This window comes from Mustela erminea, chromosome 3, assembly GCF_009829155.1.
Source record: "Mustela erminea isolate mMusErm1 chromosome 3, mMusErm1.Pri, whole genome shotgun sequence".
In the NCBI taxonomy this organism is placed as follows: Eukaryota; Metazoa; Chordata; class Mammalia; order Carnivora; family Mustelidae; genus Mustela; species Mustela erminea.
In genome coordinates, this window is record NC_045616.1 from 67,525,153 (window position 1) to 67,543,627 (window position 18,475).

The window sequence follows — 18,475 nt, forward strand, 5'->3', positions numbered from 1 at the left end:
ACAAAAACAAAAAACCCTCCACACAAGCCTGGGTAGAAAATAAAAGTATTCAATATCAGGACTGAGAGACAAAATATAACTACACAGCTATGACTTAAAAAATCTAGATGAGATTATTTCCTTTTAATAGAGGGGGGATAATTCATAAAAAACACCAAACGACAATGAAAACATACCAATTTAAGCAGATCCAGGCCAAATGATTGTAAAGTTTGAAATTTTTTAAAGATTTTTTTTTAAAGATTTTATTTATTTATTTGAGAGAGATTTATTGAGAGAGATCACAAGCAGGCAGAGAGGCAGGCAGAGAGAGAGGAGGAAGCAGGCTCCCTGCTGAGCAGAGAGCCCGATGCAGGGCTCGATCCCAGGACTCCGAGTTCATGACCTGAGCCGAAGGCAGCGGCTTAACCCGCTGAGCCACCCAGGTGCCCCTAAAATTTTTTAAAGATTTTATTTATTTAAGATAGTGAGACAGAGATCAAAAGCTGGGGAAGGGGTAGAGGGAGAAGCAGGCGCTCTACTGAGCAGGGAGCCTGATGCAGAACTCAATCACAGGACCCTGGGATCATGACCTGAGCCGAAGGCAGACGCTTGACCGACTGAGCCACCATGGTACCCCCTAATTAAGCTAGTTTCAAATGAATTAATACGGTTTTCAAAGTATGTGACATAAAAATGGAAACCTCTGTAATCCACCCAAAAGCTAGTAAAATACAAGAAAAACTAGAAAACCATACCAACAACAAAAACTAGGTCAGTTTCCCAAGTAAGGTGCAAAATTTTCTAGAAGAAACACATTAAATCTATGTACCATGAGCAAGAATTCATTTGATTTGAATAAACCTCTAATGTGGAATATTATACTATATTAATAATCCTAATAAGCTGAAAAAGTAAATGAATTTCCACAGCCCTGCCAATTAACAACTCTAAACAGAAATAGAAAAATACATAAAATAAGAAGACTACTTAAAGCCTAACAACAAGAATATTAAATGATAAAAAACACTTGAGATGTCTAATCCAGAAACAAGACAGATTTCTCTATTATGATTATGTTGGAGATTCTAATACAATAAATACCATAAACATTGAAAAAAAAGTTTTAGATTTAAGGTTTTCTACTCCATTAAAAACAAATTGATTTTGGGGCACCTGGGTGGCTCAGTGGGTTAAGCCACTGCCTTCGGCTCAGGTCATGATCTCAGGGTCCTGGGATCGAGTCCCGCATCGGGCTCTCTGCTCAGCGGGGGGCCTGTGCTTCCCTTCCTCTCTCTCTGCCTGCCTCTCTGCTTACCTGTGATCTCTCTCTGTCAAATAAATAAATAAAATCTTTAAAAAAAAAACAAAAAAAAAAAACAAAGTGATTTAAAAAAAAAGTAAAAAAAAAATGAGTAAGAATACTGATGCCAGCTAGATAAGAAAAAACTAGCAATAAAAAGATGGGAATTAGGTTCCATTCACAATACAACAAAAAACCACAAACCCAGCAATAAACTTGACAAGAAAAGTGCTTCAATTATTTATATAATTAAAATTCTAAGTCAATTGGAGAGCATGCAACAATCCTTGGAGAAAAAATGCTTCTGAATGGGAAGACAGGTCTATTTAAAACCTCAAAGCTTTTCTGTAACTGGACCCAACCTTATAAAGTTCTTAGGTTTGAAATTGCCCCCCAATATCTGAAAAATAGTGCTAGCTTCATCTTAGCAGATAACATAATACTTTTATTTTATCACATGTAAAAACAAGTAGAAATAAGTAGATCAGGAAATGATGAGCATTGTTTCAATTCAGGTTGAAAGGATAATTTTGATCATGTGGTATGAACATAAAAGGGCACCTATCTATCAGAGCCCTACCTTATACCATATACAAAAAGTGTGAGGGATTATAAATGGGTAAATTTTAGAATTTTAGAAGATGCTCAGTTTTGAGATGGAGTTGACCTTAGGACTGAGAATCCAAAAGCAACTACAGAAAAAAAAAAAAAAAAGGAAATTTGATAATACAAAAACTTAAAAGTGTCTGCATGACAAAAAGAGCATAAACAGTCAGACAATGATAAAATGGGAAAACCTCGCATACTGATAAGTTCTCAACAAAAATTTATTCAACTAGTCATCAAAATTATAAATTACAACAGCACACTAGATAGATTATTTTTTGTCAAGTTTGCAGAAACTAGAGAATCGTTGCCTTCAGTTCTGACAAGGACACAGAGAAATCCAGCACTTTTGTACACTGCTGAGGACAATGAGAAAGTCATTGGTCTTTCTTTTGCTAAGTATCTGCCAAAATTTAGTACATACATATTCTGGAGAACACAGTGTACAGAAAGGAAAGTATGTTATTTAATGATAATAAAGACATTTGTCTATAGTAGCAAAGAAAAACAACGTGAAGGTCAACAGCAGAATGAATATACTGTAGTATACCCTTACTATGGAATGAAATGCCCAAATACAGGGAAGGCCTATTCATGTTAAAAGGAATTACTTATATATATAGCATGATTCCATTTCTTAGAAATCCCTATAACAATTTATATGCGCGACTGTGTTTATAAGAGGCATCGAAGGATCTATCCCAAACTGTTGATACCTTCAGATGGATAGGATTGAGCTGTAGAAGTGGGGGGTAAGGAGTAAATCAACTTAAGATACTTTATGTTTTGAGGATCTACTTTTATTTGATCAACAATGAAAAAGTATGTTTAAAATACAAAGTTCTTATTTCTGCAGGTGAAAAAAATGATACAAAAGTTGATAATTTAAGAAATAGTGGTAGAAATAAGAACTTCTTGGAATTATGGCAGCAACCACCGGAAGAAACAGAAAATAGGGAGGGGAGTGTCCAAAGGTGAGGTGGCAGGCTTTTAAGCCGAAAGAAGTTGCATATTCTCCAAGATGACAGGGCTTATAGGGCTGTACATATGCCCTACAGAAGGGCTTTAAATGCCTTCATGACCAAAGTAATCCATATTAAGAAAGCGAAAACCATATACATAAAACAAGAACCACACAAATGACAATTATATATGTAGGTTGGGTCCCAATAAACTGAAAGCACTTTTTATATTCCCCACCATACCTTTAACACAACTTTTAGGTTATCCTCAAGTAGGAAAGTAGTGACATTCGAATGAGTTAAGGTATAAGTAAAAAGGACCACAAACTTTATTAAAAGTCAGTAAAGATAACATATAGTATGTACAGATGGCACATGGTGCCAATTTTATTTGCAGTTATCATAGTACTCCAACTCATGTTTACAAGTTACACCTTTGCCACAGCCTTGGCTAAATCTTGAACTAGTGCAGAATTTAGCTGTGCCAGTGTGCTGATCTTCGCATGCTTAGATGTGGCATACTTGTTCTTGATGGTCTGGAAGAGAAAAGCATAGTAGTTAATGAAGTCAAAGAGGAAAACATTGTAAGATCCAGTGATGCAGAAACTCAAAACATCAAATACTTAAAAATATGCTATGCATTGAGGCGCCTGGTTAAGCATCTAACTCTTGGTTTTGGTTCAGGTCATGATCTCAGGGTTGTGAGACCAAGTACGGCACTGGGCTACACACTGGGCATGGAGCCTGGTTAAGATTCTCTCTCTCCCGGGATGCCTGGGTGGCTCAGTTGGTTAAGCAGCTGCCTTCAGCTCAGGTCATGATCCCAGGGTCCTGGGATCGAGTCCCACATCAGGCTCCTTGCTCGGCAGGGAGCCTGCTTCTCCCTCTGCCTCTGCCTGCCTCTTTGCCTGTGCTCGCTTGCTCTCTCTCCCTCTGTCTCTGACAAATAAATAAATAAAATCTTTAAAAAAAAAGATTCTCTCTCTCCCATAAAATAAGATGAAATCAGAGATGGAAACAAACTGTAAGAGATTCTGAATTCTAGGAAACAAACTGGGGGTTGCTGGAGGGGAGGTGGGTAGGGAAATGGGGAACTAGGTGATGGGTATTAAGAAAAGCACATGACATAATGAGCCCTGGATGTTACATGCTACTGATCCATCACTGAATTCAACCTCTGAAACTAATACAATATATATAAATTAACTGAAAATTTTTTTAAGATTTTATTTTTATTTATTTATTTTTTAAGATTTTATTTATTTACTTGACAGAGAGACACAGCAAGAGAGGGAACACAAGCAGTGGGGGGTGGGAGAGGGAGAAGCAGGCTTCCTTCTGAGCAGGGAGCCTGACATGGGGCTTGATCCCAGGACTCTGGGATCATGACCGGAGCGGAAGGCAAACGCTCAACAACTGAGCCACCCAGGTGCCCCAAAGATTTTATTTATTTAACAGACAGAGATCACAAGTAGGCAAAGAGGCAGGCAGAGAGAGTTGGGGGAAAGCAGCCTCCCCGCAGAGCAGAGAGCCCGATATGGGGCTCTATCCCAGGACCCTGGGATCATGACTGGAGCTGAAGGCAGAGGCTTTAACCCACTGAGCCACCCAGGCGCCCCTAAATTAACTGAATTTAAATTAAAAAAAAAAAAAAATTCTCTCCTTCTGTACCCACCACCACCTCCCATCTCTCACTCACACACACACAAACTAAATAAAAAAGGAAAAATAAGCCATGCATTTACAGACATGAAATCTTAAGTATTTTCATTCTGTACCCTCCCACATCCCCTGCAACATCTTACAGTATCCCTGACTTACCATGTGCTTTGTAAGTCCACGATTCACCATGACTATATTCTTAGCTAGGTGTTGCATAACACTTAGAAGGGATTCTTCAGTGTATGATAGATAATGCTGTAGAGTTGGTGTCTATGGCAACAAAAGCTAATGTTAGAAATGCTCATCAATAATGGTTTTCATAATATTTCTGTATCTTAGTCAAGAGTAGAGTAGGAAGAGATTCCTTAGGACTGATTATAACAAATTTAAGATAAATTTAAGATGCCTTCCTCCCCAAACACTCTTCTTTCATGCTTCTCTAGGATCCTGTACTTAAATCTATTATACACATGTGCTCACCTTTGACACCAATATTCTCATGCATAGTTCTACTCCTAGGGCATAGGGTAGCATATGACACATAGGAGAAATATTTGGTGAATCAATGAGTATGAATGAACTTTCTAGCATGTCATTTCACCTGAGTGTCTTTATTTATATCAAAAGATGAAATTAGGTAATGAAGTGGGAGTATCTTATGAACACATGGCAAACAAAATATCACTTTTAATCATTCTCTCAGTAGATGCTATAATTTTAGAAACCATTAGGATAGTCCTTTAATGTAAAAAGTCCAGTATTCATACAAACATCACTTATAATTTAAAAACTCAGTGTAACCTAAGTCTTTGTGACAGAGCTTACCCATTCACCGTTATCAAGAATTTTCAGTGCTAAGCAAAAAGCTCCTGCTGCAATCTGAGAAGGAGGAAAGTGCACCATATCGTAGTCCAACATAGTTAGTTCCATCAGGTATTTGGCCAAAGTATGTTGCTCAACATCAACCTGAAACAAAACCCACAGGTCTCTCAACTTCCGTTAGAGAATTCTGTACTGGCAATAAGCAGTATGCCTGTAACTATAATCACAAATGTTTGTCTGTTAACTCTCAAATGCAACTCCCCATGGAAGGCCTTAATGAAAACTGGAAATAAAGAACATTATGTCTTCTTCATACAAATTTATAAGCCAGCTGAATTAGATCTGCTTGGTTAGCAATATTTCATCATGTACCATACTAAAGGTTACCAAAGAGAACTGTACCTCTCCGATCTTAGATGCTCTCCGAAGGAAATGCAGGGGTAGAGGGCGGCCCAGACCAAAATTTAAAGATCTTAGAATCTTCATTTCCATCTGTCTGATTTGGTGCTTAGTATAAGTGTTGTCAGTCACAAAGGCAAAGTCACCAATTTCTGGAGGGTACATTTCTTCATATTTGCTTGCAATAAACATGGCAGTGACACCAACCAGCTGCAGCATCTTCTTGGGCACACAATTATTCTGCAATGGGAATTCCAACTGGATGAACAACTAATACATACTTGAAAAAGGAGACAAGAGAGCTATGAAGGGAACATGGGAAAAACACTCTTACAGCAAAATCTGAAGGCACTACCCCAAAACAGATGTTAGCTGAAAAATACTTTTTTTTTCTTCTTAATTTTATTTATTTGAGAGAGAGAAAGAGAGCATGAGCATGGGGGGAGGGTTAGAGGGAAAGGAAGAAGCAGACTCCCCACTAAGCAGGAAGCCCAATGCCAGGCTTGATCCCAGAACCCTAAGATCATGACCTGGCCAAAGGCAACCAGGCGCCCCTGAAAAAGTCTGTTTCTTATGACTCTGCTAGGACCCTAAAGGGAGAATCCTCAATTACTGAATTATGCTCACCTGCATGAACCGATCAATAATGGAAACAGTCATGTACATGGTCTCCTGAAGTAACCTGAACTTCATCTGAACCTGTACTAGCCAGTCAATAAGGATAGCTCTCATGTTTCCAGTGACTTCACGACCCAGTAGGTATTTTGGTCTGATGGCTTGCTCTTCCTGCAAAAGAATGCTGATTATCCTTTAGAAGCAAGACTCCATGTGACATTTCTGTCCACAAATCTTAGTCACCACAGAACAGTAATGGAGAGTTCAGAATCTCTAACAGTCCTCAACTTAATTATTCATACAGTCACTACATAAAGCTGTCACTGAGGAAGAAAGCCAACATTAAATAGGACAGTTTGACAGGTTTTTCATTTTGTACAGATTTCACTATGTTCAACCTACCATCACTGCTACTTGCCTACACTTTGTACCCATTTCATCCCAGACAAAGATATCATGCCATCATCTCATCTTTTCACTTATGACTCTAAATCCAGAACCTGAGCTGTGTGAAGCAGAGAAAACCAGCAGCAGCTACTTTCCAGATCAGCTGGAACCTATGTGCTACCCACTTTCCCAGTCTAGGATTTATACCCCCAAAACACCATAGGGAAAAATAATGAATCATCAAGGACCAGCACATGCACCTGCTAAACCCACTCAGCCAAAGTTATAATTTTATTAAAAAAAAGGGAGAAAAAACCCAAAGTGGAAGGCTGGTCCTAGCAAGGATGTTTCTATAGGACAATCCTCTAGAAAATGGATGCCCAAAGAGAATGCATTATTAACAAACGACTGGGCAAATCTGGTAGTATACAGCTTGTTAGTATACAGAATGCTACCTTGTCTTGAGGTGGGGGACTAATGCCACTAATAGAAAGTTTCAGAAGTGATATGAAATGAAAGAAAACCAAAAACTTCGAGTATACCCTCTTGGACACAAAGAACAATTTCCCTGGTATCACATGCACATCAGCCACATTGACGCAAAATGCCTTGTGTTGCTGCTGGTTATAATTTTTCAGCATTTTCTCCATTACCATCCATCTCCTGCCTCTAATCCTCAAACTCTTGAGCCTGGGACTTGCCCACTCCTAACTGTGATAGACGTAAATATATCATTCAACCTATGGACATTCGTTAGAGTTACGGTTATTATCCACTGTCACTTTGTAAACTGTTCAAATGGCAAATACAGATGTCCTTGGCTTGGTTAGTGACTTGATTTTTTAGTGTATGTACTGCCGAAGCGAGCACAGTGACTTGATTTTGGCTACTCCATGAAGGAGAATTTGAAATGGAATCTACAGTTAAGAAATACTGTTCACATCCTGCTTGAATTGTTATAAACTCTCAGTGGAAAAAACGTCTTTAATCAAGCTAAATGCAGTTAAAAAAAAAAAAGATTCTAAAAACAATACAGACCTCAAGTTGTCTCAGATAAGCATAAATATCTTTCACATATTCACTACAAAGGTTTGGATCAGCTCCATCTTCGGCATCCACATCATTCACTGCAAGAATTACATCAGAGAATGCCTGACACAGATATTCTTCTGCAGGGGCACATCCAGATGTTTCCATTGGGCTTGGAGAGGGAGTATCAACCTTGAAACAGAAAGACCTTTTGAAATAATAGCAAAGAGAAGCATACAATCTGGAAATGAAGGCCCAATTATTGGTACTAACTCAAGAGACCAACTGTTAAATAGACATATAATTCATAATTCATTTTCTTAAAGGAAAAGTATCTTTTTTTCAAATTTATTCAATCTCTCCTTAGGACATGATTAATACAAAAAAAGAGCAAAAAGCCAAAACAGACTGAGAGTTTTAAGTTAGCAGAACCCAAACCGACAGGTAAAACAGAGAAAAAGCAAACAAAATCACATTCTAGACTTTCCTCCAAAGGAAATGAGTAAACAATCTGTTTATTAGGATCAGGATCATGTGAAGTCTACCCAAATGAATGACAGTCTTTAGCCTTTATATCAAAACATGGACTGCTTCTCACTGCCCAGGAAAACACAAGTTCTGTCCTGACTACTTAGGATTAACAAAGTTCATTACTTTTTAAAAAGTTTTTATTTATTTATTTGTCAGAGAGAGAGAGAGAGAGCACAAGCAGGGGGAGTGTAGGCAAAGGCAGAGGGAGAAGCAGGCTCTCCACTGAGCAAGGAGCCCGGATATGGAACTCCATCCCAACACCCTGGAATCATGATCGGAGCTGAAGGCAGACGCTTAACCACTCAGGCATCCCTAGTTAGTTATTATTATTAGCCATTTCTTTCAAACTCTAGCTATCCCTTTGTTCAAATATTTATTGGCATTTTCTTCTAGTCAAGCTCTATGCTAGACACCGCCCTTTTTTTTTTTTAAGATTTTTATTTATTTATTTATAGACACTACCTTTATAGTGTCCTCAAACGGCTTTGAATATAGGAGACAGAAGTAAATGAAATGAGACTGATCCTAGGAACAAGGGTGAGGGTAAGTTAGGCAGTTTCAGGAGTTGATGGTTGAGCTGCTTTGAAGGATGAAAAGGTAACTAAAAGAATGAGAGTGAGAAGGGCTTTTCTTATTAAGTGGGAGAGCAAAGTCAAGGATCAGTATGGGACTTTCAAGGAATCCTCTTGTAGACGGTATGGCCAATTAAGAGACACTGCATGCTCCAGGTTTCGTATGTTATGTTCAGAATGTCAATACTAAAGCAATAGCCTCAAATCTCCTACTCTTCGATATAAGGAATTGGACTGAAAGACTTTACAGATCATTTTTCTCAACTGGTTTTAACTATTATTTGTTTTCTAATTTAAAGATGTAATTGTCTTTATTAAGTGATTCGTGAAGTGGGCATCGACCCATCTACCAAGTAGAGATACTCCTTAACTATGTTTTAGTTTACTTTTCTTTTAAGATTTTATTTATTTATTTGTTTGTTTGAGAGAGAGCTAGAGTGAGAGAGCACAAGCAGCAGGGGAACAACAGAGGGAGAGGGAGCAGGCTCCTCTCTGAGCAGGGAGCCTGACAAGGGGCTCCATCCCAGGATCCTGGGATCAGGACTTGAGCTGAAGGCAGATGCTTAATGGACAGAGCCACCCAGGCACCCCCTTAACTACATTTTAAAAATTAGAGCTTCATCAAATGAGCTCATTGTAATTTCAGCAAAGGAGCTCCTTTTAGTGCCCTTTCTCCTTCACAGGAGTGGATACACTAATGTAATTGATATTTAATAAGTTCTTAAGTTTTAGTTTTGAGGCTGTTAAACTCATCTACTCTCTGAAAAGCTACATTTTCTTTCCCTGTTACACCTTTATCTATTCCACTGTTACAGGGTTATTAATTACTCAGTGGCCACATTAGGGAGTAAAAGGATTCAAGATAATCTGTGTCAGTCAAGGAATTTTGGTCTGATGGCATGTACCAAAGACTGCAAAATCTTCAGTCCGTGCAGCTCTCACTTAATACCATTTACAGGGGGGAAAGGGCAGTGTAACAAAATGCTGAAGAGCCTAGATTCTGCAGCCATATGGCCTGGGTTTACATCCACAGATGCCACTGATGAGATGGGCGACTCTAGAAAAATTACTTAACACTTCTCTAAGCCTTATCTAAAGGGTAGAGGTAATAATACAAGTGAGAGAGTCCATGTGAAGAATATGCCACTTAAAAGCCCTTCAAGTGCAGAGCGGAGACCACCTCCTGCCAAATACTCTATAAACATTACTAGTATCACTATTTGTTCGAATGCTATTATCCCATGGGTTATTGAACGAGGGGAAAGAGACACCCAACAGATCGGATGGAGAAAGGCAAAGTAAGTTTACCAAAATAGGCTCAGGCGAAAGTTTTTCTTCTTTAACGGGCTCAGGTTCTGGCTCAGGTTCTGGCACAGGCTCGGGTGCCTTCTCCAGAGGTTTAGGTAATTTTTTAGCAATAACTTTTCCAGGAACCAAAGTTTTTGCTTCCTGTGGATGAAAGGACGGGAAATGAAATGTGTCTCCACCACAGGTCCTTGTTGTAGGGCGGACTCTTACGGAGAGAGAAGTCGGCTCAGGAAGATAGTTACCTTTTTCAGAGGCAGTTTGGCCTGTGGTTGTTCGCTGACTTTGTTACCAATGTCTCCGAGGGCTGTTCTCGGCCTCAGCCCGGGCTTGGAGGCCGCAGTCGTGGCCAGAGGCACGCGCTTTGCGCCTGCCATGCTGATCTTCGCCTTATTTTCCACATTAACTTTTGCGTTCTGAAAGAACCAAGACCGCTTTGAGAGCCGGCCCGCCCACGTTAGAGTTAAGTCAAGGGTCAGGGAAAGTGGGGCGGGGCAAGAGAGAGGCTTCTCAGAATAAACGCTGGCTGCAACAAATGGGTTCCCAAGGGACACTGGGGTTCCAGGATCTACGCTTCGGCTGTGACAAGCCCGTTTATTTCTTCCCAGAACCTCCTCACTCCCCTATTGAGGGGCTGCCTGTGTAGTCCCCGGCGACTGCTGAAATATTTTAATTTACATTTGAAAGGAAATCGGAAAAGCCTCCAACTGCAGGCACCTTCTCTCCGGGTAGGGGGTTCCGCGGCTGGTGGGAGCTCACTCAGGGGCCCCCTACCATGTTTTAAAAGAGGTTTCCCGTCGCCCCTCCACCGCCCTCCCTCCTCGCGCCGAACATCTATCCCAGAACAGCCCCGTTCTCTCCCTCTCTCCCTCGGACCCCCAAAGGCCCCCACCGTGCCAGGGGCCCACTGATCCCCCATCCTCCTTCCCAAACCGATGCCCTAGTCCACTCGGGGAGTGTTGGGGGGGGCGGGAGGGAGGGCTCCGGTAGAGGGCAGAGGACGAGAAGCCACGCAGCGCCGTCCGCAGCAGCTCACCCTGGTGACCCGGAGCGCCATGGCTTCTTCTTCACCAGGCAGCAGCTCAGTGGGGAGAAGCAGAGCTCGGGAGTCACCAACCAGCCGGGGACCTGAACCCCGCGCAGCTCAACAGCCGTTCCTTCGCAGCACGCCGGGAGGAGCCGGGCCCGGCCGCAGGTTTAAACCCCGCACTGCTCCCTCCTTATTGGTCTGTTCGTGGCACTCGCTCCCTTCCCATTGGCGGCTGCCCGTTCCTCCGAGAATGCGTTTCCCGGGCGACCCCGCGGAGACGTTCGAGAGCGGGCGGGGCCAGGCCTTCGCTCCTGGGCAGCTGCGCTGCCACCTGGAGAGGAGAGCTGGAGGTGCGCCGCCCACCTGGAAGGGAGAGCTTGGGCGCCGGGGGAGCTAACCTGGAGGACGGCTGGTGTCCCTACCATGAGTGACAGTGAAGCAGCCTGATTTTGAGACCTGAGAAGCAGTTCCGGCTCTAGTCCCACTTACTATTACACACTTTCCTTTTTGCGGCGGCATGTGGTACATTTCCATTTCATTATCGCAGCCCTCTAGGTGAAGGACCTGACGCTGAGAGAGGTTTTGAGTGACTTTCCCAGAGCTACAGATTAGTAAATGGGAAATAAACTTCGGTTATTTTTGGATCCCTGATGTTTTCACAACACTAATTGTCTCTTAAGAATATTGTCAATTTCAGGGCGCCTGGGTGGCTCAGTGGGTTAAAGCCTTTGCCTTCGGCTCAGATCTTGGTCCCAGCGTCCTGGGATCGAGTCCCATATCTGGCTCTCTGCTCAGCAGGGAGCCTGCTTCCCTCACTCTCTCTGCTGCCTCTCTTGCCTACTTGTGATCTCTGTCAAATAAAATCATAAAAAAAAATTTCAATTTCTTAATCTGCCAGATTGCTTTAATCGAATTTCTTCCCAAAGCCAATCTTTTGTTTTAGCTTTGTATTTGAAAATAATTTCGGGGCGCCTGGGTGACTCAGTCAGTTAAGCAGCCTCCTTCAGCTCGATCCCAGCCTCCTGGGATCCAGCCCCATGTTGGGCTCCCTGCTCAGTGGAGAACCTGTTTCTCCCTCTCCCCCTGCCTGCCTCTCTGTCTACTTGTGTTCTGTCAAATAAATAAAATCTTAAGAAAAAAAAAAAAGGATTTCAAATTTAGGGAAGTTGCAAACACAAATATTACAAGGAACACATGTATACCTTTTGCCCAGATTCAAGTATACTTAACATATTACCTCATTTGCTTTATCATTTACTTCTCTCCTTCTGTATGTAGATCTATGTCTAACTGTACATAAAAATTTTCTTCCTAAACATGGGAGGGTAAATTATATATATTTATGGCCCTTGATCCCTTCTTTGGTGTGTATTTCCTAAGGAAAAAGTATATTCTCCTACATAACCATAATAGTTATTAACTTCTTAACTTCATATTATTAAATATTTCATGCAGTCTAGTTTATCTTTCAGTTTTATCAGTTGATCTAGTAAGGTCCCTTATAGTATTTTCCCTACTCCAGGGCAAGATGTTACATTTAGCTTCCTTTAATCTGGAATACTTCCCTCAGCTTCTCCTACAATGCACAGGATAGCTCCCACCCTCCCAAGTAAATGCCAATAATTAACCAGCCCAAAATATCAATATTCTGGAGGTGCCAAATTTGAGAAATCTTGCCAACTATGTACATACCTATAGACTCATTTCTATTCAGTATACTAGTTTTTTTTTTTTTTTAAGATTTTATTTATTTCTCAGAGTGAGCACAGGCAGAGCACAGGCAGACAGAGTGGCAGGCAGAGGCAGAGGAAGAAGCAGCCTTCCTGCTGAGCAAAGAATCCGATGCAGGACTGGATCCCAGTACCCTGAGATCATAACCTGAGCCGAAGGCAGAGGCCTAACTCACCAAGCCACCCAGGCGTCCCACAGTATACTAGTTTTTGATGTTTAACTAGCCTAAGTATCATGGATCACCTCCTTTCTTTATGATACTTAAAAATTGGGGCGCCTGGGTGGCTCAGTGGGTTAAGCATCTGCCTTTGGCTCACATCATGACCCCAGGGTCCTGGGATCTAGCTCCACGTCAGGCTCCACACTCAGTGGAGAGCCTGCTTTTCTCTCTCTCACTGCTGCTCCCCCTGCTTGTGTTCTCTCTCTCTCTCTGTCAGATAAATAAATAAACATTTAAAAAAACAAAGCAAAACAAAACCTTGTGTGACTTTCTCCTCAGAGAACTGTTCAATGTGAAGTCAATGAACTCAGTGTTCTCTCCTCTGGCCAAGTTAATAGGGCTGACTACATGCCAGGCCCTGTTCTAAGTGCTAGGAATACAGCTCTGAATGAAACAGAGAAGATCTTCACTTTCACAAACCTTATATTCCAGTAGGCGAAAAGAGAAATGAAACAAGTAAACAAGTAAGTGAAGTTAAAAAAAAAAAAAAAGAAAGAAAGAAAGAAAGAAAGAGAAAGAAAGAAAGAAAGAAAGAAAGAAAGAAAGAAAAAGGCCAGATACTAGTCAGGGCTAGGCAGAGAATGAAAAGAAGTGATGTAGAGTAACTTGGTGCTCAGAGATAATCTAAGAAGGTGATGTTAACTCCTAGGTTAAGCCGAGGCGTAAATGACAAGAAAGAGAACATTCTAGATAGAGGATATAGCCTGTGAAAACCCAGTGATAGGAATGAGTTTGTCATGTTCAGAAAAGCCAGTATGGCTAGAGTATAGGGGACAGAGTAGAAGTGAGATTGAAGAAATTGGAAAGAATAAATTTATACAAGTCCTTGTAAACCCAGGGGTTTGAGTCTGGGCTATGTAAGTACCTTGGAAGGCTTTAGAGGGTTTCAAGCCAAGGTAGCATAATCCATCTTTCAAAAAGATTACCTTAGTTACTGTGGAGAGAATGTATATAGGTGGGAAGGAGGAGGGAGGAGAAGAGCAGCAAGAGGAGCCATAAGAGGCTATTGTAACTGGCCAGGCGAAAGATGATGGCTTGGATGGTGCTAGGAGCGCTACATAGAAAGGGATGGCTTCTGGATAAATTTTGGAGGTAGATTTGCTGGGTCTTGATGGCTTGCCTACTTGGGAGTGAGAGAAAATGGAATCAAGGATAACTCCCAGGTTTGGGCCTGAGTCACTGAAACAGAAAGACTTAGAGATGAGCAGCTTTTAGTGGGTAGCAGGTTATGGGTAGGAGATTAAGAATTCTGCTGTATTTGGAATGTTTAAAGATAGGCAGGAGAAGAGGTCCACTAGACAGGCTCAGGGTGCGAGCTAGATGGCTGTAGATGGTATTTAAATCCTGACATGGAAGAGATCATCTAGAGAAGGAATGAAAAGAAGCCTACATGCCAGGAGCAAGCCCTGGGGGCCTCCGTATTTAAAGATTGAACAAAATGGCAGAAGCCAGTTAAGAAAATTGGGCAATAAGATCAGAGAGGCAGAAGATCAAACAGTGATGTCTCAGAGAAGAGAAGGTGATGGATGTTTCACTGAGGGATCAGTGATTTACTGGGACAGACTAAATATACATATTGTCTATTTCTTCCCAAAGACAGTAAAGGGATTTAAAAAAAATGCACAACTCTCAAAATAAAATAAAATAAAATAATAAAAATAAATAAATAAAAAATGCACAATTCTCAAGGATAGGTGAGGATACACTAAAGACATTTTGGAAGCAGAAAAGCCAATTGAAAAGTAGTAATAGAAGGAGCTGTCTGCTCAAGAAAGTTGAAATCTAAGCTGGCAATGGAAAACCAAGAATCAAACTGATTCCGGCTTTAGACTCCAGCAGTTTCATGAATTGGAGTAAACAGGAGCCTACAAAATTGATGGTATAGGTGGAGTTGCAAACAGAATTTGTTGCTTCTCTCCTGTTCATCTGGGTGCAGTGAGGGTGCAGCCTCTTTCCAGTCCTAGCTATATATATATATATATATATATATATATATATATATATATATAAAAAATAAACTAGAAGTTTATATTCAGGGATGCTGAACTAAAGGAGCTCTGGATTCAGGCAGCAGGCAAGCTGAAAGAGGAGGAAATAAAATTCTTCGATACCAAATGGTAAATCCTTCAATTCCCTTCTTCCACTCAGTCCCCTAAATGCAGGTAGCTGAACTTATATCCTCCAAAACAAGATAAGGGCAGGCTTCTCTGGAAATGGACCAGCCCCAGAGAAAAGTCTCAAACATACTGAAGGTTAGGGTATCCAAAGAAATGGTTTGATCACCGGGAGGGCAAAGCTTACTACTTGACCAACTTGCACACTGACTCTGAACTTCTACTTCTTCTTTTTTTTTTTATTTTTTTTATTCTTTAAGATTTTAGTATTTATTTGTGAGAGAGAGAGCACAAGCAGGATGAGCAGCAAGCAGAGAAAGAAGCAGGCTTCCCACTGAGCAAGGAGCCAGTTGAGGGAATTGATCCCAGGACCCTGAGACCTGAGCTGAAGGCAGATGCTTAACCATCGAGCCACCCAGGCATCCTGTGAACCTGAACTTCTAATCAACATTTTAGTGTCTAATTTGTAACTATTAATAGCCAGCCAGTGAGCACCAGACATTTGAAGACATGCTCCAACTGGAAAGAAAGAGACCAAAACAAAACAAAAAAAAGAAACTTTAAGTGAACAAGCTAAAAACGAAAATGACTTACCACTCATATCATTAGAAAAATAAAAATAATGCATCCACAAGTAACTTTGTAAAAGAGAGCTGGGAATTTAAAAATATTACAGAAAAAATTAAAAATGCCATAGGTTTTAAAGGAAAGGTCAGAAAAAAAGAGATAAAAAGACAAAAAAGATAAAAGATAAAAAGATTAAAAAAAGATAAAAAGACAAAGAGGTAAACTACAGAAAACCTTAGAAAATTAAAAATCATTCCACAAGGTCTAACACACAACTAATAGTTCTAGAAAAATAGACCAGAGAAAATTCAGAGAGGATACTGTCAAATATATAATAGTGGAAAACTGCCCAGAACCAAAGAACATGAGTTTCATGCATTCATGTCGGAGCACTCTGCAAAATAAATGAACAAAAGGTGGATTGCGGGGCTCCTGGGTGGCTCAGTCGTTTAAGCATCTGCCTTCACCTTAGGTAATGATCTCGGGGTCGTGGAATCAAATCCTTCATCTGGCTCCTTGCTCAGCGGGGAGTCTGCTTCTCCTCACTCTCCCTCTGTGTTATCTTGGTCTCTCTATCTCTCAAATAAGTAAAAATCTTTAAAAAAAAAATGGATCCTATGACACACTATGCTGACATAAAACATTAAGAATGAAGGGAAGAACTTAAAAGGAAACAAAATCAGATAGCATATACAAAGGATCCAAAATCAGAATGGAATTAGATTTTTTTTTAAGATTTTATTTATTTATTTGACAGAGAGAGAGAGATCACAAGTAGGCAGAACAGCAGGGAGAGGGAGAAGGGGAGAAACAGGCTCCCTGCTGAGCAGAGAGCCCAAGTGGGGCTGGATCCCAAGACCCTGAGATCATGACCTGAGCCAAAGGCAGAGGCTTAACCACTGAGCCACCCAGGTGCCCTGGAATTAGATTTTCAATAGCAATGTTGAAAGCTAGAAGATTCTAGGGAAGATGATTTTCAATTTATAATTCTGTACCCAGCCAAACCATCAAACAACCATCACATAGAATAAAGGCATTTTCAGATTTATAACATCTTAAAAATTATCTCCTGTGGACCTTTCTTAAAAAATTATTGGTGTGTCTTCCAAAACAAGGATGAAAATAAAAAGAGTTCGATGTGGAATCTAAAATACAGTAGTTCCAACACAGCAGAAAAGCAAAAGAAATTCCCAAGACTTATAGGATCCCAGGCTGGCTCTTTACAGTAGGCCTCAGGGTGCCTAGATGGCTCCCTCACTTAAGCATTGGACTTTTGATTTTGACTCAGGTCTTGATCTGGGGGTTGCGGGATGGAGCCCCGCATCAGGCTCCAAGCTCAGTGTGGAGTCAGCTTGGGATCCTCTTTTCCACTACCTCTGCTCCTGCCCCCGCTTGCGTGTGCACATGTGTTCTCTTTCTCAAAAAATAAATAAATAAAATATTCCATTAGGGGTGCCTGGGTGGCTCAGTGGGTTAAGCCGCTGCCTTCGGCTCACGTCATGCTCTCAAGAGTCCTGGGATCGAGCCCCGCATCGGGCTCTCTGCTCAGCGGGGAGCCTGCTTCCCCCTTCTCTCTCTGCCTGCCTCTGCCTACTTGTGATCTCTCTCTCTGTCAAATAAATAAATAAAATCTTAAAAAAAAATTCCATTAGGCCTAGAGATCAATCAGGGCATGGTGGAGAGCAAGAATACTGAGCTCTAAGTGGGACAACTCCAGGCAAAAAAAAAAAAAAAAAAAAAAAAAATCACCTGATGTATTTGAACATACTAAGCAGAGATTTACAGTTCTGATAAAATAGGAGATAAATTAGTGATGGGTACAGAAAAAACTAAGCAAATGGAATATGAACAAGGTAACATTAAATCTGGAGCAAGCTAGAAGTTGTTAAAAGAAAAGATGGAAATGTAATCATAATATGGTACATAGGGCTCTGCAGTAAATCATACAGTCATAATAATGGGAACACTGAATATTGATTTAATCAGAATTTATGATTCAGCTATATTGGGCAGGTAGGGAAGAGAGAGGGATGTGTAGGTGTGTGCATGTTTTCCTGTGGTGGTATTAAACCCGCATCTTCCATTGCAAAGAGCTAGTGGGCAATTTTTAAAACTGTATCTCAGGGGAACTTGGATGGTCAACCAGCTGACTTCTGCTCAGGTCCTGATCTCAGTGTCCTGAGATAGACCCTCAGCTTCTCCCTCTGATCCTACTCTGCCCTGACTGGTCCCTTGTGCTCTCTCTCTTAAATAAACAAAACTGTTTTTCCCCAAAATAGTATTATAAGGACATTATCGAAATTATGACTGTAAATGAAAAATTGCACAGTTAAGAATAGAAAATGGTTTCTTTTAGAGAGCAAGAATGGGGAACAAGAGTGCGCTGATTTTGTTTTAAATTTTAAAGAACAATTTGACTTCTTAAAACCATGCACAACAGGGGCGCCTGAATGGCTCAGTGGGTTGAGCCGCTGCCTTCGGCTCGGGTCATGATCTCAGGGTCCTGGGATCGAGTCCCGCGTTGGGTTCTCTGCTCAGCAGGGGAGCCTGCTTCCTCCTCTCTCTCTCTCTCTGCCTGCCTCTCTGCCTACTTGTGATCTCTCTCTGTCAAATAAATAAAATCTTAAAAAAAAAAAAAACC

General features: G+C 41.0%; 1 protein-coding gene across 1 annotated transcript; it reads right to left on the reverse strand.

Moving 5' to 3' along the window:
- Positions 1 to 2,091: 2,091 nt before the first annotated feature.
- CCNB1 (cyclin B1) lies at positions 2,092 to 11,357 on the reverse strand. Its single transcript, XM_032336069.1, has 9 exons — positions 11,209 to 11,357; positions 10,418 to 10,588; positions 10,176 to 10,316; positions 7,774 to 7,956; positions 6,361 to 6,519; positions 5,737 to 5,973; positions 5,338 to 5,478; positions 4,672 to 4,782; positions 2,092 to 3,386 (listed from the first exon to the last, which is right to left on the reverse strand). The coding sequence occupies exons 1-9, from the start codon at positions 11,227 to 11,229 to the stop codon at positions 3,279 to 3,281; spliced, it is 1,272 nt and encodes a 423-aa protein (XP_032191960.1). The 5' UTR covers positions 11,230 to 11,357; the 3' UTR covers positions 2,092 to 3,278.
- Positions 11,358 to 18,475: the final 7,118 nt, after the last annotated feature.

Bases quoted from the DNA above. Each gene is read 5' to 3' on its own strand.
- CCNB1 (XM_032336069.1), bottom strand. From the start codon at position 11,229: ATGGCGCTCCGGGTCACCAGG. The intron at 6,520-7,773 runs GTCTGTATTGTT...ATTCTTTTGCAG, and splicing joins CTTATCTGAGACAACTTGAG to GAAGAGCAAGCCATCAGACC. The intron at 5,479-5,736 runs GTACAGTTCTCT...GTTTTGTTTCAG, and splicing joins GAGCATCTAAGATCGGAGAG to GTTGATGTTGAGCAACATAC.